Here is a 21,070-nt window from a genome sequence, read left to right as displayed (position 1 = left end):
TTAGTTAAAATAATAATAATAATAATAAAAAATACACTTATTCGTTTTGGACATGTAGCCTACCATTATTAAGTACTTTGCAGTATCAAGCAAATACGCGTATTTCAGTATTATGTAGCCTATGCTATGTACCATAATGCCATCACTGTGCCACGGCACTGCTGAAGTAATCTTCTGTAAGAATACAGAGAGCTGTAGCCTACAGCTGCATTATGCTGGGGTACACGCCTGTATTGGACAAGTTTAATTTCCAAATGAGCCTTGTTTCCATTTGGCGCAGTGCCACTCGCCCAACATATCGCCAGGGTCTTACTACGACCTCATATGTCACAAAATGCAATTATGACACAACTAAAACGACTGCGTTAACTTCAAAGCGGAGCGCGCTGAGATATAGATAATCGCGTTATGATTAGGTTGACGCAGCGATACAGAGTACGCAAACAACCGATTTGATCATTACAATAGTTAGGCTACTGAACTATAACAAAATGTCTTACCTGTTCCTAAAAGGCACAATGCGATGTAAAACACCAGCATCTTTCCGGAGTCTTCAACACTTGTCCTGCAGTCCAGACTAAACGTGTGCGCACAAAAGCTCCGATTGGACTGACTGTGGAAGCTTTTTCTGGTCCTCGCCCTCCTCTTGAATACGGTAAAAAAAAAAAAAAAAAAAAAGTAAAAATCAACGGCAGATTATGTTAACCTCAGCTCGGAGAGCTGAAAGTCTCTACTGCCATCCGAACACAGTCTAAGCATCAATGCTTGTTGGCTCTTTAAAGTTTAGAACTTTCTTTAGATCGTTTCCATGTATTTCCCTACTATTTTTTGGTTCAGATCAAGTTGATTTAATGGGTAGGTCTTGCATCAATCCAAGTACTTGGAGTAAATCCTCCGTATAGGTGATAGAAAAATCTCCGTTTCTCGTGATCAGCGGGGCTCCTCCGCTCGCCTGTGCAACTGAGCGCGTTTCAGCACCACAAGCCCTGTAGCGCACATGAACGCAGGCTCTTCTTACGCACTGTCCCCTCCGCACTGCTCTGCTCGCTCCGCACTCTCTTGTTATGCAGCGGCAAGGCGAGGATGCGATCCGCACTGACTGCCGTGCTACTGACTGGATGATGGCGCGATGAATAAGACAGGCGTTTTTTTTTTTTTTTTTTTTTTGACCGGGGAACATCGAGTTTGAGAATGAAGTAATTCTCAGTCCACAGGGACAGCCGTTGGCCTACGCCCCCGGGTCCTGCGATTGGTTAAGGGTTTAAACTGGGGGTGACTTGCAGTTGGGGGGGTGTTTGGTTGTTAAACAACAGGGGGTGCTTGGTTATGCGCGCCTCTGAATGAATAAACTGCTGGGGAAAGTAAACAGGTGTGTCCCGGAGCAAACAAGAGTCTACGGAACAGATGATCTTAATGGCGTTTCTTTAAATAATGACTCAATATAGCCTATGTGCAATGTGATTTAAAAAAAAAAAAAAAAAATTTATATATATCAATGGAACGTATGCATAGCTAATAATCTTATTTATCAGTTTATTTATACTTTATGGATTCGGTCTATATGCCACACATGCACAGCATGTAAGGGAGACTTACAAATATGTTCCATCTTATTTGATAAAAAAAATTTAACTAAACAAAAAGATTTATCGTATACTGTTTATGAAACCACAAAGCTGAAAAAGTGAGTATGCACAAAATAAGGTTAATTGTTATTATTTCCCAAGGCGAAAAATAGCTTATGTAACCATGCCTTCTGGTTGTATGGTCTCAAAACGAAATGTCATAGCGTCATCATATTCACGTGCTGCTTGATAGTGATTGGTTAAACAGCTGACTCAGCTGCATACCGAAATAAACTGCAAAAGAACCAATGGGTAATTTCCCTGACGTGTCAATCAAAATTGCGTTATTTGGGCTTTGTATCACACATAAACAAATGGAAAACAGGCAAAAGTAAAGCACTAATTTCAATCATGTCTCATAATTGTGCTATGCAGTCTTTTGATTAGGCTACACTTCAACTAAATATTTAATAGTAGGCTATGGTTCACTGCGATTTGGTGTCATTTTCGCATATTGGCGTGGTGTTGCAAAATAAAGCCCGATTTCCAACTCTAATCAGCGATGTTTAGCCTACGTTGGAATAAATCCGTACGTATTTCCCTAATAAAAAAACGAAGGCTATAAGTGACGAGGTTTCTGCGACGTAGCCTACACACAGTGTGGCGCTCTCCAGCGCGTGGTAGCCTAAGCTATTTTACGGCAGCGTCCGGATCCATTCACTCATTTTCGTTCGCCCCATATAGTGCAATAATCACTGTAGTGAATTTACTTGAGCATATTTATTTCCAGAATGGACTGTTTTAACACATCAAGGTATACCTCATCAATACTGCAAACGCATATCCATGCAATAGAAGTTTTGTTGACTGACTCTGAATAATGAATATGTGAACCTGTGAGTGAATTTGGACACAGCGAATAATCCAGAACTCTTCTGTGAGCCGATTCATAACACTCAGAACGATTCATTGCAGGAATCGGATATCGCCAAATGTAACGCCACAATATGTTGCAGTCTTCTATGTCAATAGAGCCGACAAGTTGATTGGGATACGCCGTTTGATGATCAGTTGGATTCACACTTGTTCAAAAAAGTACGGCACTATAGGCTACACTTTCATAGGCTACTGCTTTGAAAAATGATTATTTGCGCACGTTGCTCGCCACCTTTAGTTTTAGAAGTATTTCTTAGAATTCCACCTTTATAATTTCTCACGTGGGAAAAAAGGCTGGAAACTTAGAAATCGTGTCAGAGAGACGAGAACTGTAAAACCAGGCATGCGGATGGTTTTGGTCTCCACCCCGTTAAGATTTATTGTAGGTGAGGGGATCAAATGTGAGACTGCCTCTCACAAGCACATGCTGATGAGAGAAACAGCTTGCTGGACGCGCAGATGATGGGATTCCTGTGAGTTGAAAGAGACGAGGTTGAGTAAAGGAGCAATAGATGATCTCTAAACAACAGGGTCTCACACCTGCTGTGGGTTCAGAGTAAACATCAACATCTACTGTGTGAAGTTTACCAAGTCTTGACAAGGTGTTAGCCAGACGTGTAAATTAACAGCTACTTTCTGCAGTCAAGGGGGACGTATCTACTTAGTAGTGTTCTAACTGCAATATACAGCAATTGTGTAACCTCACACTGAGGGTGCTATAACCCACCCCAGGCCTCTGAACACTTAAATAATTCATGTACTTATTAGAGGGGTTTTTAAACTGTAGATTTATTAATAATGAATACAGCTTGATATTTACTAAACTGTTCTTGGTTGGGGGGGTGGGAGATAAGGGGACAGTTAAGATATCGTTTGCATGGGAATTGTAAAGAAAGTCATAAATAAAGCATGAGGTGAAGTTATATGGAAATGTGACTCCCCAGGAAATGAGAATATTTTAACAAAATATTATCTCAGGCCCATTTGACCCGGGGTCAATTAGAAAAGAAACGTCAGTGTCGACGAGGACGCAAGGCTGAAATTAACATTGAAGCTTTTCCCCCTCCCGTCTAATTTGCAAGGCTGATGCAAAGTTGAACTGAAACGACTATATTGTCGTGAGATTGCGGTTTAATTCGACGAGGCGCTAAAGTCGATTACGATCTCGCTCTGAGGAACAAACACGGCTTCCTGTGCGTTTGTAGACAAACTAAAATGGCGTTCCCTCCATGGAGAGCATTTTCTTGCTGACTTGGACAAACTGTTATTGTGCTGTTGCACAAAGGTTAAAATGTCTTTTTGTCAGTCTTAAAATTGTCTCCTCTACATCCCTTAAGTAAATATTGTATCACTTAAAGGTCAGCGCTCCTTCTAAATGTATAAATCAGAGCTGGTTTATGTCTGTTTCATCCAAATGTCACAGGATATATGCTATTAATAGTCTCGGGCATATTAATGTCAGTCTTGAGTTTCAAATGTCTCTTTTTATCATCTAAAATGACTCCGCAGTGTAAATTAAGTGATGGCATGTAGAATTCTATTGTTACTTTGAAGTCAGCATGAAATAAAAATGGTTTCTTTCTTTCATCAAAATGTAATTAATGTTCTCTGTTTCTGAAATAATGTTCCTTTTTTCATTTGTTAGATATAACTATTCCTTTTTTTTTTTCTCAACTTATTCCCTCCAACCCATATCTATATCCAACCTATATCCAATCAATTCCCAATGGATAAAATCAGTTTCCATACTACTTTTTTTTCATTGAATGTCCTGTCAGTTCACCCAAAAATGAAAACTCTGTCATTATTTACTCACCCTCATTTTGTTCCAAACCTGTATGAATTTTTTTAACCAAACAGTGGATGGACCCCATTGACTTCCATAGTATTTTTCCCCCATACTATGGAAGTCAAAGGGGTCCATTAACTGTTTGGTTAACCACATTCTTCAAATGATCTTCTATGTGTGTTCAGCAGAAGAAAGAAATTCATACAGGTTTGGAACAACTTGACGGTGAGTAAACAATGACAGATTTTTATTTTTGGGGAACTATCCCTTTAAGTAAAATGGGTTGCAAACTCCATTTCATGTTGTCTTCTCTTTTTTGTTCTCCACGTTTAACATAGTGCACGGCAAGCATATTATTTTCGCCTTTCATCGTTAAAAACATCAGTTCAGAGTTTAGTGCTGAGCGGTCCTCGGTCTGCTATGGTCAAAGTTCTCCTCCCTTTACATCAACCATATGGAGAAATTACAGCAGCTTTTACTATAATTGTGTTATTGAGTACAGCCTTGATCTGTGTCAACCATAACTCTAAGTACTGCTACATGGCAATAACTCTTTCTGCCTTTACCTATGCCAGGCATATCAAGCATTCCTATGATTGTGTATATCATGCATTTGGTTGAGATGCATATTAGCACTGCTTCAATATTGAGTACTCTGTATCATCTTTATCCGACTGTAACTACAGATACCATAATTTAAAGAACAGTCAACAACATGTCCTTCATCTCAGTATCAAAATACCAGGCAGGCGATTATTGAAAGCAGAGTCGGCTGAAAGGAAAGTACCTCAGGGGAAGTTCAGGAGGTATAAAGTTGCTGAAGGGTCAAGGGTATGACCTTTTGCTGGGCCACAGGCTGCTGAAGAAGGCTGCGTTACGGAAACAGGAGTGTGATAAACGCTGCTTCGTTTCCATGTTCCCTTATTGTGTGATATGGTATTCTTAGGGAACAGGTTTCTATAATCAGGTTTAAAGTTACAAAGAATATCAAGTGCCTGTGTGATATGTGTCATTTGTGAATGACTGCGCTTTTGAGGCTTGAGCCATTAAGATTGCAGTTTCCAAAAGCACATTTTTCCTGCTTGTTCATTTAAATGACTGTATTTGTGTTTGCTTGTTGCATAATTGTATTTTTAAGATTGACAATCATAGTTTTTGTATAGAAACCCTGGTTTCACAGACAAGGCTTAAACCTAGTCCCAGACTAAAAAACAAGTTTGAGCTGTTTTAACTGAAAGCTACTTGCACTGACATCCTATGTCACTGCCATTGCTTTGTCTCGTCTCAAGATGCACACCAGTAAGGTTTTTTATTTTTTTTGCAAAGGCATGTTTATAAAAGATTCTTAAATGTCCTTATTGAACTAAGGCCTAATCCTGGCTTAATCTAAGCCATGTCTGTGGAACCAGGCAAAAAAGTTTTAATACTTTCTCTTGCAGAAATGCCTGAATACTGCAATTCAGAATCATTTTTGTTTGTTTCACTATTTGTTCAGTCTGCGCTAATCAGTAAGCCCAGACTGAACAAACTGATCAATGATAACACATTCTCTTTGGGGCAGTCAGTGTCTGCTTGTGTGTTTCCAATTGGTAGTGATTAAAGTTGATTTGAGGATGTCTGCACAAAAGAAGCATTCACCTAGGAAATGCCTAGATTTATATTCTTAGCAAGTGTCTTCTTTCCAGATCAGCCTACAATAAAAATGCACATTAAAAGGTGGGTGAAAGTACACAACACTAAAGGCATCAGAAAACTGATAGTGATACTTTCCGGATGATCGAATTGGCAGGTAAAGCACTAGGGTAACAAAAAAATGTTCTCATCCAAAATGATTTTGAATTATGTCAGATTGGTTGACGGTATCAGGCTTTGGGTTATATCAAGGTTGGTTGAGGGCGAGTTTTGGATGATGGCCACTGTGTTGGGAAAGGATGCCTAAGGGATGTAGATCAAAATTATCCAGCCGTTATCACAGATGTTTACTGACAGAATGGAAAGAAACTGTCCTAAAATGTATCAAACCAATGTACTCCATGTGTTTTTGTCTGCAATTATTCACATTGATCATGGTGCAGTTTTTGATGTATTGTGTGTGTGTGTGTGTGTGTGTGTGTGTGTATACACACACACACATGTTTTTGTCTAGTTAAAAGACAAACTACACTCTTAAAAATAAAGGTTCTTTATTGGCTTATATGGTCCATGGAGAATCTTTAACATCCATAGAGCCTTTCCATTGCACAAAAGGTTCTTTATAGTGAACAAAAGATTCTTTGAATTATTAAAATGTTCCTCGTTAAGAATAAAAATGGTTAAGAACTGCTAACATGACCCAAAATGGGTCTTCAATGGCAAAAAACCCTATATTGGAGCCTTTATTTTTAAGAGTGTACATGCAAAACTCTATTTCTAGGTGGTTCTTTGGGTTCTGCTTGGTTGCTAAGTGGTTGCTTACTACTAGGTCAAAAAGGCCTACCATCAAGATACTCTGGTCCCTAAATATGGCTCAGGTCGCTGCTTAAGTGTCAGTCTAAGAGATTCTGTGGCCCATTTTACCATCCACCATCAGGCGAAAATCTGCTTACTGATAAAAGTTATAGCACACCTCTCTTCATGAAGCCACAAAATTTTATGTATTATTCAAGTAAGTTGTTCCGACAGTCTACGTCTAATACCATGTTCAGTTTTTATCTTCATTATGAGAAGGGTTTTTGGCAATATCTCCAGGAAATGCAGCAGGTCTATACTTTACAAATTAAAAGCTGATCTTTATCATCAAGTCTTCTTGAGTATCAGACGGTGCTTTGTAGTTTTAAAACTAAGGCTCTTATCTCATCCGATGAGACTTTGAGTTGTTCGAGATTAACCCTCAGAGCTTCTCCTATAATAAATGTTCATCACCCCTGCGCCCTCATTCTTTAGAGATTTGTTTTGTTTTTCATAAGGAAATTGACTGATATACTGTATTATCAAAACAGTTGCATATCAGCTTCAGGATATATTAGTTCAAACACCATGTAAACGGAGTGAAAGTTTGTCAGAGAGAGATAGGAGAGAGAACCATGACCCATACCAGCTGTTGGTCTGGGACTGGCATCATTGCCAGATCGAGACTCTGCGCTTACCTAATCCCTGGGCGAGGCGAGCTCTCCCAGATGGGCCGACAGATTTAGATCAGCCACCCTGACATGCACTGACCGGTCTCGACAGCAGTCCCACATCTCGGCTGTACCGCTGGAAAGCCTCAAAAATTGCTGGCAAATTCCTAAAATTTATGTATTACGCATGAACGATGATCAGTTGCAAATTGCAAGGTCTAATGGTTTCTGCGAGCCACTGTTGACTTTAATCAAGTGAATTATGGGAAATGGTTCTTCTTAAAATGTGTAAAAACTCCTCCTCTATCTTCTGGTTCTTGGAGTTTATTCTCCATTGCATTTCATTATCGTCTGATGATCCTTAAATTAGTTGTTTTTCTTGTTTGTTTTAAAAAATCTCTTAAATACAGTCTTGCTCTGTTATTTGTTTTATTTATTATGCAATTAATTATTTAATGCATTTAGGTTTACTTATAATTTAAGTTACTAAATTACTTCACGGCATCCCACAAAAGGAAAACAGGCTGTAGGCCAATGAATGTCTGTTGTTAAATGCTCTTTCAAGTGATTCTTTTGAGACGATGTGTTGGAACATGAATATTGTTCAATTTCACCCTCATATTTTAACTGCTGTAGTGAATTTGTGCACACTGGGGTTCTTTTAATGTCAGTGCCCGTAATTACAAGCCCAACATTACACCAATTCAGTAAAACCACCCTATATCCAATTGGTTTCGGAACAAAACTGCTGAGGATACCGTTATTACCGAGTGTTTCCATGAGTCGCCATAACACCTGTTCATTCAAAAGCCAATCCTGTTGAGAGTGACTTGCATCAGGCATTTGGTTTCACAGCAGGGTGTTTGCTGTAGTAATTGAGAATGCTGGAGGGCACAACAGTAGCATCCACATCTGGGAATTCCCAACCTGGCTCATGGCTTCTTAATTACTCAACCAAACATGGACAAGAATGGTTTAGATAACCCTTTAGAGAGGTCTGCAGTTAATGTGGCAACTCAAGTGCTAAGTGTTAAATGTTTTTTTCTCTCTTAGGAACAGGAAAAACAGGAAAAAGTGCTGTTCGGACTTCTGTTAATGATTTAAAGTCTAATGCACAAGGTCTAAATGTATAGTTTATGTTATGGAACTTTGTAGCATCTACTCAAGCATCTACTCAAAGCAACCAATGACCCAACAAGACTATCTATGGTACATTGGAAGAATTTAAGTTGGACTAATGTACACTTCAGTTGTATGACCATTTTCTCTTTGTATAGCCTACTACTTTATTTTTTTAAATGGAAACCATTTAGTGTTGTTTTTTTTTTTTTTTTTTTTGCTAGTTGAAATCATAGATATCATATATAAACGCTAGATGTCTTATGGCGCAGTCACTTCCGGCATCACCGTTCGGCCATCTTACGGCAGTGCTCTGTGCATTAAGGTGAATGATCAGCACGTACACAAATCCTCATATCTCGATGAAATCTCGACGGATTTACAAACGGTTTGGTTTCTTACAAACGTTAACATGGCTATAATTCCGAATGCTTGAACATGTATGTTATAATTTTTCATATGTATGCAGTGTATGTATGCAGTGTCATAACTACATCTCTGACGTTTATAACAAACCAAACCGTTTGAAAATCGGTAGAAAATTGAGCAAGTTATGGTTATTTTAAAGTACATGCACCATTAAACGAGTGAGCGAGCACCCTGTCGCAAGATGGCCGCCGTGTGCGGACGTCGACCTCCATTGGCCAACAGCGCGTACGAGGTATCTAGTGTTTATATATATATCTATGGTTGAAATGGCCTGCAGTCATGACATGGTATAGTTCACCTACAACTATTTTAAAAGGCATTTTGATAATTCTTTCATAATTATTAAGCATGCAAAATATTATTATTTAGCATAGCCTACTAAATGGAATATTTATCAGTGTGGGACCATTTAAAAGTAACTAGGCAAAAAAGCAGATTAAAATCGTTCAAATAAAAACATGACCAGATGCAGAACTTGATATATATTGCAACAACTAATCTATAAAATCGATTATTATCAACAATAAAAATAATCGTTAATGAATTTGATTATCGATTAGTCGCGTATGCGCACTGCGATAAGGAAACCAAGCCAGTCACGTAGCTTTACAGTAGTGAATAACCTATTTCTATGGACAAAACGCAAAATAGTGGAGGACACAGTAAGCTGCTCGAGAAAGGTACATGCTCCAAGTCCGAAACATAATTGCTTTATATTTATAATTAAGCGCTGTAGTGACAGATCCGGGTGCTGTTTACTGCCTCTGACACGTGTTTTCCTCAACGCATAACTTACATTTTATGGTTATATCCTTATCTGTAAATTTTAGAAAGTCCCGCGAGTATTTCCATTTAAAATATTCTGACAACATACGAGTCTTAAACTTCACAGAGTTCAATGAACAAGCGCTGGTGGGCGCATGCGCATCAAACAGACGTCGCGCAATAATTCTGACTAAAATACACATTTTTGCTAAAATATTTTTTTGTTAGAAATTAAGTGTAGGTTTAAAGTTCTACATGTAACACAAGTAATCATGTTTATGAAAGCAGTAACAGTAAAGGCACTATTGTTGGTATAGCCCATTAATGTAATATAATTATGTTCGGATGAGTGAATTGTTCTTCATACCATGCACATAGTTAACATTTTGGGTTTTTTGTTTATTATAATTTTTTATTTAGTTGTTTTAATTTCTGCTTTAAAATAGTAAGTTATCGGTTGATTTTAGGTTTTAAAATGTAATCTTTGTTTTTTAACCCCTTTTTTTGCTTATAATGTACAGCATAGCTGACATGGATACATTAACTATATTTGTTTCATAGGCTTTATATTAAACATTGTTTGGAGGACAGTATTGGGCAGGATGTGGAATAACATTGTTTAAAATAATGGATTAAAATGTATTTATATTGGGCTTTTTTTTTTTTACATTTTCCTCCAATTAATTGAAAAAATAATCGTCAGATTAATCGATTATCAAAATAAAAGTTAGTTGCAGCCCTTATTCATATAAATATTAACTGTTAATGTTAAATGTTAAAAGCCTTGATGCTAATTTAAAACAGTTCATGGACTTGTTTGCATCAACCCATATACATATGTTTAGAATCAAAAGATTTAAATTAACACATCAGAGACCAGAATCATCACAAGCTGGCTTTGATGAAAAGAGCAGAGTAAAAATAAATAAATGTTCATACATTTTTCATAAATAATAATAATTTCCAATGGACATGGTAGCTGTGTAGCTACATTTTAGTCCTTGTACTTTTGCCAACCACAGGTGTTTTTAAGCAGCAGGCCATAGAGCATGTTGTTTCTCAGGGTTTCGGGGCTTTTGCCCCTGGCTCTCTGATTGAGGTACAGGCACTGCAATGACATGGGTTCCCAAGAGCCATTGTTGCTAACGTTAGCAGTGATGGCGGGGCCAGCTGACAGTCACGGGAATGGGCCATGACTGGCTGCTTGTTTTGTGCCACGATCCCTCACTGTTCACGCCCGCTGAAAAAAATAAATACTCCGGCTCGGAGGCTATAAATAATGGATGACTTGTCCACTGTCACTTTAAATCTTGCGTCTAGCCACGGCCTGGCCATTATTAGGGTCTCCCCTTCTGTTTTTCTCTCTCACTCCAACAGTCTACCTTACCAAAGACTGAACCAAAGACTGTCATACTAATGCCAGTCTCTCTCCCGATTGTCACAGGAATCGAAGATTTACATGGCAAAATAAACCTTTCTTTGATCTTCCATGACTCCCCAACCATACGGACCAGTGCTGACATCAAAACATCCTAAAGAAGAAAGAAACAGGAGAGAGAGAGAGTGGGTAGACGTGTGCAGTAAGGTAAACATTTTCATCTGCCACGATCCCAGTCTTGCATTTGATAGGTGCTGTAAGAGTGCTCGAGGGGCCATGACTCAGAATCTGACCCCATCAAGCTAAACCAGTCGCCTCGCTGCAGCCCCTGCATGTGATGTCCATGGAACCCTGTCATGTTAAACATTGAGCAGGCCTGATGAAAATCTGTCCTGAGGATAAGTGAGGAGAAGAGAAGGGAGAGTGAGCGATGCAGAGAGAGAGAGTGAAAGCTCGAGCCCACCCTTTCGAACAGGAGAGATCATGGATTATTCACATTTGCAGCTGTGATAAGGAGAAAAAATGATGAAGAACAGCTGGCTGGAGCATGATGCGTGAAGGCTAGAAGCTGCTCTACCTTTAAAACAGCTGGGAAGCTACTAAAGAGTGCTTCTGTTTGCCTTAATCACAGAAACAAATCATTAAAAGCAAAAATCCAACTTTAAACTATGGCTTATACCTCTGTATTGTAGGGTAGAAGTTCTGTGGGAAAGGAAAGGAACTAGTGGTCAGCATGTACATGCAACATGTATCAAATTGTGGTGACTGTGTGGATGATGTGGGTTTGACTCTAGCCTGTGTGGCTTTCTGGTCATATTCCTCACTCTTTTTTAATAAATTCCTACCCTTTAAAATCATTAAGTGGAAAATGCTAAGTATTTACCAAGAGTAAGCTTTCACACAAGGCTTTGAGTATGCATAATTACTTTGCACCCAACGATACAAATGGGCAACATGATATGATGTTCAGGATTATACTTTTTAATTAATTATAAGAAAATGTAAATATGTTAACATTTAAGGGTGTCATGAATTGATCAATCAAATTTTCCTTGAGCTTTTGACATCTTGCACCCAGTGCAAAATTACTTTGTACACCGACGCATGTATCATTCCTATTTTGCACCCGCGCACAGCGGACTTTTCCCTCCACAGACGCACGTTGGTAAATTAGGAAATTAACTTGCGCTTCCGGGGGCGGTTCAGCGAAAAGAGGAGGCGTGTTTCGGCACAAACGTTCCGTGGTGCTATTTTGCAGGTTTAGAAAACAATTCCGCCACTGACCAGGAAAAACCTAGTTTAAAGTCAGTGGCGGGTTGTGCATGTTATTCATATGCTATTTTAAGGGTGCATGCTTGGCCATAATCAATGTAGCATGTGCACAACACGCATGCACTTTCCTTATCTCATCTACACACAGACGCAGCAGTTTTCATTTTTAGAAAACCATACATTATTACAAGGACAAATATTAACACACGAGGGAAATCATTGTTGTGTCCATGAAGATGTGAAAAAATAGGCATAAATCGAGCTTACAACATTTACCCAAATTTTTATACGCCTGTTTAACCGAAGCTATTTTGGGTGGGTTTCTCCCATCCCCATACAGTGTTACTTCTCTGTGTTTTACGGCCCTGACGAGAACGTCGGTCTCCTGGCGTGCGCCTGGCAAATCCGCCGTTATAATAGCAATCCGCCATTGGAACAAGCGCGCCTGCTCTTAAAGGGAATGTGAGATGTCGCTCTGATTGGTTTATTCCACGTTACGCCCAAACCACACCTATGAATAATGAAGCTACTTCAGACCAACCCATTTTAGATTTGCGTCGGGCACAAGAATCATTTATCCCGCCGGTATAATAGCAACAGAGCCAAAGACCCGCCCGCAAAGTTACTTGCATTTCGCGCTTGATACTTGTGTTTCAGATCGTTAAACTGAAATCGATGACCCAAGAGGTCATCATACTATAAGAATATCCTGTAAGTTTCAGAACTGAAAACTTTCTTGTTAGTCCAAAAATAACTTTTATTGTCAGCAAGCCCAGAGAATGACTCATTGTGACAACTCATCTATGATAGGTGAAAGAAAATCAACGCCTACTTCATTATTGCAACTTTGGGCCCACTGGCGTGTTAGTGAGATGACCAGGAGAGAAGGGTGATACAGGATCACTGGTCTAAAAATAACATTACCTTCCAAAGGATCCTAATGCTGGGAATGTGGTTATTTTATTTTCAACAATGTGAATGTCTCAGTTCAGCATTATTTCTTTGTATTCGTTACATTTCACTGTGGATTCTTTGGTAAATCAGTCGCAATTTCGGCGCAGGCTTTACAAACAGACTTTTATGATATGGACTTGACAGAAATGCCAAAACATGTAAGTAACTGTGCTAATTCTAATACCTGATCTGTGACCAGTGATTTAGTGATTTATTAATATGTAATGATTCACGTACAGTCAGATGTCTGTTGTCTATGTGTCAGTTAATCAAACCAGTGACAAAACAGTCAACTTCACATTGTTTCTTTAAACTGTGATTAAATTACATACAGAAAGCGATCAAAGAACACTCCCTCTCTTATAAATCGTGTTTGCACTGTTAGTTATGATGAAAGCATTCATGAGAGTTTAGAATTTGAGTTGCAATGACGAAATCACAGCATTCATTTGCTCAACACGTCTGTGGTCGGCTCATCACTGCAACCTTTCATACCATGATCTAAGTATAATGCAATAGATATAAATATAATGCTATAATCAACACTTTTCACGATCAGTTAGATGTTGATGTGTTGATGTAGATATTAGCCGAAGTACCTGTATTTACATCCTGTTTTCGGTCGAAGTCCACAGTAGTCGATTGTCGAGTTCACGCGCGTGATCATAGGTACTAAACCTATGCGCGTGAACTCGACAATCGATTACTGTGGACTTCGACCGAAAACAGGATGTAAATACAGGTATGTGCGCTGGCTGAATAAACATCATTTTTTATATATTTCTTTCACATCTACTGCAGTCAGATTCACCCGCGTTCACTCAGAAGGAATCACTCACATGACCTGTGCACTTGTAATGACACATCAAGGATGTTAAGAGGCTAAACGCAGGTTTAAAACTTGCCCCATTGAAGTCAACAGGGTGCAAATTTTAAAACGAGGATAACACGTTGTAGGCAACACCGATTTTTGTCGTTGTTCTCTGTACTGACAGCACTCCAAATGTACAAAAAAATTAGCTCAATGTTAAAATTGACCGGACTTCTCCTTTAATGTTTTGAGCGTATATAAACTTTGGTAATAAAACAAAAAGTTTCCTTATCTGCAGATCAGTAAATGTCTGCGCAATCTTTCTTATTAGTGCTGACTAATGACTAGTCTGACTAGTACTGGCTAGAGGAAATAATAAACATGATTCATCAATCGGTACTTTTAATTTTAATACTTAAAAGTACTTGATTTTTATTGTACTTTAAAAAGTAAGTACAAAATCAAACACAACCCTGACATTTATCTACTCCACTTTTCTGTTACACTACAAACCTTGCAGCTTTAAAGTTTGTATTCTTTTGAATGATGAGAGGGGTCAGCCTGTGACATTTGGCCAATGGAGGATCTAAAAATATATTTTGCTATGAATTTGTAAATGAGAGTTCACTGAATGTGAATACTTTAGTTTGTAGCAAAAGATTAAACATCTACGCATATGTTTTTTGTTCCAGCTCTCCAACGTTCACACGCATGCTATTGAAAGTCAATATATAACTCAAAGTGTAGTGTATCCGACCAATCAAAATGAGATGCAGGACAAGCTAACCGTTATAACAAGCCAGACCACCATTCACACAGTGGGAAGAAAAGGGGAGTTTACCTGGACAGGTAGCCAGTCGGCATTGTCTGTGGTCTAAATCACTCTAGATGTGTGAAGGGATTTAGGTTGACGAGACATTGGTTAGATACAGAGAAAAGGAGATGTGGATGGTGGAGGCTTGCAGTCTGGGGGCATGGGTGGATTGTTTTTAAATCAAGGTCTCGTGTTGCCACTGTGAATTTTTCATCAGTCTCCTAAATTAAAAATGTGAGCGGTCATCACTTATTTGTCAAGCCGTCTCAGCGCAAAAGGTGGATATGACAGGGGGTTTACGTAAGGCCTTAGGAGCCTTCAGCCAAAGCCTGACTGCAGATCATAAACACAAAGACACACAGAGGAAATACTGTCTCACACTTTTTGTGATATGGGAGATTTAAGTGCTTGGAGGAAGGACGAAAAAGTCGCAGAGCTTTTCAGCAATCTCAGTAGATGACATTCACCACCATCTCGACATATGGAGCGGCTTACGCGTACTTATTCTGTGCAAAACCCTGATTAACACTAAGCCCATACATATAGACAACATGTAAACATTCTCAGTTTATCTCTGGAAGTAGCAAACATGGCCAAGTTCTAATCCACCTTTGATGTACAACACATGCACCTTTTCAGTAATTCTAGATCAAAAGATGTTGACCAAAATAGTGAGACGTAGTTATTTTTTTATTATTTATTTAATTTGAAATCGTATTATTTTTTATTGGCTAACCGAGAACAGGTTGGCTAAATGATCTTGCAGTTATTTTTATTTTTACGACCACAAAAAACATACCAGGTGAACCTTCATTTTCAGGTTTTTGCTTTATGTTGTGTCAGTAAGGCTTTTAGTCTCCTTGTTTGGCTTTGTTTTGGCTTGCGTTTCCTCTGGAGAAGGCAATGGCCGTCTGTTTCAGGGACAGGAAAATGATACAAACATAAACACTGGCCAAGCGACGGTTCCCCTCGGCAGCACGAGCGCACACACGGCAACAGGTGATGTGCCAGATCTCGGAGTATTGGCACTTGGTGGATACACACACGTTCGCAAACACATACTATCTCCGTGGATGGCTGCAGTTCAGCTGCCAAATGTGGGGGTGTTTGGCAACTATTCTTCCTTCTGTGTGACCAAGAGCAGAGAGGTAGATCTAGAAAAAAAAGTTGTTGTTTCATCACCTGTTGTGAAATGTCAAAGTACGTTATCCATAATTGGCACCCACATGTTGTTAAAAAGACTGGCGTCAGACCTTGCTGTAGTCCAAACTCCTTTGAAGATCTCTTCGATAAGGTTCCTATTTGGAGAACACCACATGGTGCATTTTTAGTTGATTTTTCCTTGAGGGGGCAGGAAACCGATCGGGACTTTCAAAGCAGTCAGGGGTTAACACACTAATGGCATTAAACACCGGCATAGCTACACATCTGGAATGAGTGGTTTCATAGGAGTTGGAAAAAATTAAGTTTGACTTTGTTTTCAAGGCAAAGGATGAGCATCTGTGGCTGGGTACTGCCAGAGGATACTAGAAAATTCTGCTTCAGGATAACACAGAGCATGTTTTCATTTTAAAAGGAAGACTTCCGTCTCTGTTGCTTGACCCCTTGTAGCCCAGCAGATTTCAATCACTTTAGGGAGGAAGAGTGAAGGAGGTTTGGAGGGAGGGGGGATACGTGTTGCATTGTTCCTCTTCAAGAAGGTTTCATTGTCTTTTAAAGAGGAACACTCAAAAATGAAAGTTCCCATTATTTACTTACCCTCATGCTGTTCCAGATCTGCACGTCTTTCTTTCTTCAGATAAATACAAGCGGAGATTTGAATAAAAAGAATCCATCTCGAACATGATGGGAATCTATACAATCATGTTAGGTCAAAGGAAAATAAAAGTACAGTAAGCGATTTCTGAGAAACGCTGTTGGAAGTGGATTGGACCGAGTACCACAACACACTAGTAGCCAGTCAGCAGTAGGGGGCGTGTCCACTCATGATGGGGGAGGAGAGAGAGTGAGCAAGAGGGAGATTTGAAGAAAGCCATCTCCAAACCAAGACCAAGATATGCTGTTGTTGTAATGTTAGCTTTAGTAACAGGACAGTTTTGAGTGTCATTGTTTGACTGGAGCTGGTGTGCAGCTGGCATATAACAACCAACTCTTGCTTGTATGAACTCTTGTGTACTGTGTGTTAACTTTTTGTTATTCCTTGTCGTTCGGTTCTTATCTCCACTTTATTTTTCACAAAGCATTGTTTTGCTTCGCTTTAGTTATGACAAAAATATATCCACTCTTGCATTGCATGTTTGTGCATTTTGGGGGCGGAGCAGTGAAGGGAGGGATGTGTTTCTTTGGATTGATTTCAAATATCAACAGTGTTTCTCAGAAATCGCTTACTGTACCTTTAAAGTCCCCCTGTGGTGAAAATCAAACTTTTAATGTTGTCTATGTGTGTTTTTAATATGCTTTAAGACAAACCATGTGCAAATTCATAAGTCAACACCATTGCTGAGTATTTTCTCCTTAAAACTGCAGTGAACCAAAGGCAGTCTCAAAAACGTGGTTTGAAATCACTGGTGTTTCTGAAGTCACAAACTACATTGTAACCAATCAGGTCAACATGTGATCGTCAACGAGTGGATCTCTGAGCTGGTGAGAGTGAGTGGAGGCGGGGCTAATTTGCATATTCATAGAACCGCGTATACTAAATGAGGCAAGGGTGTAGAGTTACATTCAAGCTATTTTAAAGTCCGCGTGAACCGGAAGTTGCAAACGACTTTTCTCCAGTGCTGTGACGTATTTCCCAGTGAAAAGGAATATTGAATAGAGGGCAGGGTTTTACTCTAGTGCTCCTCCTCCCCATCTCTCGCTCATTACAGACTAACGATTTGAGGGGAGTGGTTAAGCGTTTCTCAACCCAAGCCGTCAAGCATACGTCATCAGAGAAGGTCCTCCAAGGCAGAGGGGAGGGGCATTTTCAGAGATTACGAAGCCAAAACATTTTTTTCCGTGTTTTAACTTGCACGGATTAATTGTTCACCACAAGACTAGTAATATGCGCTAACAAAGTAAATAGGGTCCATTTTGATTTCAGTTGGACTTTAAGGCATGAAGACATTTTTTTTTCAAGGACATTTTTTTGAAGTATGTCATTTTGGTGATCAAAGATGAGTTTTAAGGGATAAAATGATTGACTTTAAATGTTTTTAAACTATAAATTATCGCTTATGACATGATGTGCATTTATGCTAAGCTTGAACTGACAAATTTGCAAAGAAAGTCAGAAACATCTGGGATGGCATGGGGGTGAGTAAATGACAGAATTTAATTTTTTTAGGTGGAATATCCCTTTAAAAGACTGGATTGTTGACTCTGATTAAGCTTCAGGACTTTGCTAATAAAAACTGGCACATTTTACGAAACTTTTGAAAATGTTTCTTCCACCCCTCAGGGGGTGCAGGAATGTGCACTGAACTTCAGAATTTTTTTTCTGTACACGCCCTCAGATCATTCCGTGGAATAGCTGGTGGATGCTATTTCTTGCTTCGTTATCAAGAAACTAATAATAGCAGAGCGTTTCTTTCTTGCCGTCTGTCTCTTCGCTCAGCGTGTTTCCTTAAAGGATATCCTGATCAGATTTATTATTTTTTTCCTTGCAGGCAGATCTCATCATTTGCTCTCTCACCTTTTCTCCCCGCTCTCGTCTGTCAGCCTTTTAAATATAGGCCTCCAGGTTCACTAGCATGTTTGTTTTTGAGATTCTGATTGGAACAGAGCACTCTCTCTTTCTCTCCCTCTCGCTCTCTCGCCCTGTAGTCACGCAGCCGTCATCACCTCCAGTGGCTGCAGCCGTGGCCTCATTTTCCGCAGGGACGCGCTCCACTTATGGTGCACTCTTGATTACACTCTGCACCGCTGAGGTACGTTACACATCGTCGCTGCAACCGACCTCAAGAAAGATAGAGCTCACCGCAATGGCTGCCAGGCACGCTCATTTTTCTTCTCTTCAAACCTGCCGCGATAACACGCCTCGAGAATTCAGCCTCCAGTGTAAATATTGGTACTCTGATTGTTGCGTTTGGCTAAGGCCCTGGTTTTGTAGGCTGTGTGCTCTGCCAGACCATTAGCCAAAGCAGCACAGGTAGTGATGCACAGGGTTCCAGAGGCTGCAAGTGTTCTACATAATGTGTGTTGTAATTAAGGAATAGTTCACAGAATGTCATTGCTGCTCTTTTACACACAGTGTAAGTGGTTGGTGATGTATACTGGCAAGCTCCAAAAAGGATTACATAAAACAATTACGTAAAATTTGCAGAATTACAATAGCTTTGTGTGAAGAACAGACTGAAATTTAAGCTATTCACTACTAATCTTCTCCTCTGGAGCTCTCAAATCTCATTTACGCCTTAGTAAAAAAAAAAAAAAATGCTGGCTCTATTCTCATTAGGTTTGACATTATCATGCTGTTCTACACGCAAAACTATCGTATGCCATCAGAGCACTTGGAGTATAGTGCATGGGTTGTATTACTTTTTATTTATTTATTTGCTCTGGATTTCATTGGTAACTATCTATGGATCATTGAGTGTATGAACCTTCCAGAAGCTCAAACAGTAGATCATGGAGCTAGCAAGACTAAGATTGTGGGTTTGATTCAGGGAAAGCAAGAGCTGATAAAATGTTGCAAACATTGGAAGTTTTGCTGTGCATACCTTAAATGCAGAGTAAGTTGCTATGGATAAAAGCGTCTGCCAGTGCATAAATCTAAATAATGTTTGCACACAAACAAATAATTTTAATAGAAAACCTCAGGCATCATGAAACAAGTTGCTAAATTAACAGCATCAAGAGTAAAAATAGTTTAAATAAAACTGCCATAGTGAAAAGAACTATTCTTATGAATATTCAAGGTTTGTTTTACAATATTCAGTCGCCTCATTCTACATGTACTTTTACTATTTATTGCATGCATGAACTGAGTACAAATGTAAAATTTGCTTAATATTTTCAAGTTTACACTTGATCGAACTTATTCATTGTGTTAAGTACACGTGTAACATTTTACAATAAGGTTAACATTAATTAACATAAACTACCAATGGAAAATAATTCAAAAGCATTTATTAATCATAGTTAATATTAAGCTCAGCATTATTATTAAAATCAAATCTGTTAATATTATTTAATGTACCTGAGCTAACATGAATTAACAATGAACAGTTGTGTTAACAAAGATGAATAAATACTGTAACAGATGTATTGCTAGTTGATGGATTAACTTATGGGACATTATTGTAAAGTTTTAACTATACTTTTATGGTGCCTTTTTTGAGTTTGGCAGTATACACCCATCCAGTTTCCCTTATGGAAAAAGGGATGCACCAATATGAACATTTTGACTGATACGATAACTGATAACTGATATAATGGGGCGATAAATCTAAATCAAATTCCAAATTTTAATATAATATTTGAGAGCCTGATTGCAAAAAGTCTCACCATTAAAAGACATGTCCCAAGCACTTCAACATAAATCAAAACATACATACAATACAATACATACTGTACTAGTAGCCTAGTTTGAACCACTACGTTTTAAAAGTAATTTTACAACTTTCTTTATAAAAAAAAAATATATATATATATATATAAAAAATAATCGTCTTACAAATAAGTAGGGTTTGGGTATCGTTTTTTTTTTTTTTTTTATACCGGTGCCAAATCGATACTTTTAAAACGGTACCTGTGCCTGAATCGATACTTCAAAAATGTATTGAAAAATAATAAAATAGAAAATTCTTAAAATCGAACAATATTTTCAAATTTAAGTATACTTATATTTAAATAAGTAGCCTAAATAGAAAACACAACAAATTCACAATAAAACCTAAGACACCTAACCCAACTACAATAATTTAACACTAAAAAACATTTACAGTACTAATAACAGCTAAGTAGTCTGTATTATTGGTTTGCTAAAAAAAAAAACAGCTTTACATTTCAGCATTTCTTTTGCAAAAATATGACATTTTTGCCTTCTCTGGCAAAATATGACACCTCTCCTGACTTATTGCATGTCCTGCACAAGGTGAGCGTTATTTTAGAACGCATCACCTTAAATGGTGTGACGCGAAAACCCACGTGGAAGA

General features: G+C 38.7%; 1 protein-coding gene across 1 annotated transcript in view; it reads right to left on the bottom strand.

Annotated features, from left to right (window-relative positions):
* Positions 1-1,166, bottom strand: part of kirrel3l (kirre like nephrin family adhesion molecule 3, like) — a 40,558-nt gene extending 39,392 nt beyond the window's left edge. Inside the window, exon 1 of the mRNA XM_084419059.1 lies at positions 501-1,166. Coding sequence (XP_084275185.1) covers positions 501-540 — 40 coding nt within the window. The 5' untranslated portion in view covers positions 541-1,166. The remainder of the gene's footprint in view (positions 1-500) is intronic.
* Between the last annotated feature and the right edge of the window lie 19,904 nt (positions 1,167-21,070).

This window comes from Rutilus rutilus (assembly GCF_951802725.1).
Source record: "Rutilus rutilus genome assembly, chromosome: 9".
NCBI lineage: Eukaryota > Metazoa > Chordata > Actinopteri > Cypriniformes > Leuciscidae > Rutilus > Rutilus rutilus.
Note: the sequence above shows the minus strand (reverse complement) of the source record. Positions and strands in the feature narration are given on the sequence as shown.